Source organism: Portunus trituberculatus, chromosome 34, assembly GCF_017591435.1.
Source record: "Portunus trituberculatus isolate SZX2019 chromosome 34, ASM1759143v1, whole genome shotgun sequence".
In the NCBI taxonomy this organism is placed as follows: Eukaryota; Metazoa; Arthropoda; class Malacostraca; order Decapoda; family Portunidae; genus Portunus; species Portunus trituberculatus.
Genome location: NC_059288.1, coordinates 10,840,442 through 10,841,380, shown reverse-complemented (window position 1 = coordinate 10,841,380; position 939 = coordinate 10,840,442). Strand labels below are relative to the sequence as shown.

General features: G+C 34.6%; 1 protein-coding gene across 1 annotated transcript in view; it reads right to left on the bottom strand.

Moving 5' to 3' along the window:
- LOC123512756 overlaps positions 1 to 102 on the bottom strand; it is a 16,048-nt gene extending 15,946 nt beyond the window's left edge. Inside the window, exon 1 of the mRNA XM_045269330.1 lies at positions 98 to 102. Within this exon, the coding sequence (XP_045125265.1) occupies positions 98 to 102 (5 nt within the window). The remainder of the gene's footprint in view (positions 1 to 97) is intronic.
- Between the last annotated feature and the right edge of the window lie 837 nt (positions 103 to 939).

The following is a 939-nucleotide window of genomic DNA, read 5'->3' as shown; positions in this document are numbered from 1 at the left end:
AGTTATGTGGTACTCGTTTTAATCCACACCAGTAACCTAAACTTAAAGAACCAAAAGAAAGAAGGTGAATACAGCAGATGGATTAAGTTAAGAGCACGTCATCTTGAACTAAAAATGAAGTAGAATGAAAAGAATCAAAGTTATATAGTAAGCACTCGTTAAAACTCACACCAGTAATGGAAGGAAATAAGGTGAATAGAGCAGATGGATGAGTTAATAGCACGCCATCTTGAACTAAAAAAAAAAAATAAACTAGAATAAATACATAGAAAGAAAAAAATACTCGTTAAAACCCACACACCATTGATCAAAACTTGCACTGATCTAATAATGGAAGGAGATAAGGTGAATAGAACAGATGGATGAGTTAATGGCACGTTTCCTTGAACTAAAAAAATAAACTAGAATGAATAAATAAGAAAAGTACTCGTTAAAATCCACACACCAGTAACCTTGCAATGATCTGATAATGGAAGGAGATAAGGAGAATAGAACAGATGGATGAGTTAACAGCACGCCACCTTGAACTGAAGATAAACTAGAATAAATAGATTAGAAAGGAATATTCGTTAAAATCTACACACCAGTAACCCAATCATACAAAAAAAGGAATGATAGATAAAAATTAAGGAATAAATTATAAAAGAAACAAAAAAGTAAAAAGTAATAAATAGAAAACACGCCATTTTGAATTGAAACCAAACTAAAACACACACAGAGAATCAAAACAGCTCTTGTCCAATTAAACCCCACAGTAACATTAACACCAAACAACGGAGGACCAATAGAGAAGAGGCTACCTAGAGGAACGCCACACACACACACACACACACAAGACCAATAGAAGAGAGACTACCTAGAGAGATGCCACACACACACACACACACACACACACACACACACACACACACACACACACATCTAAGGTCATTCTCACTT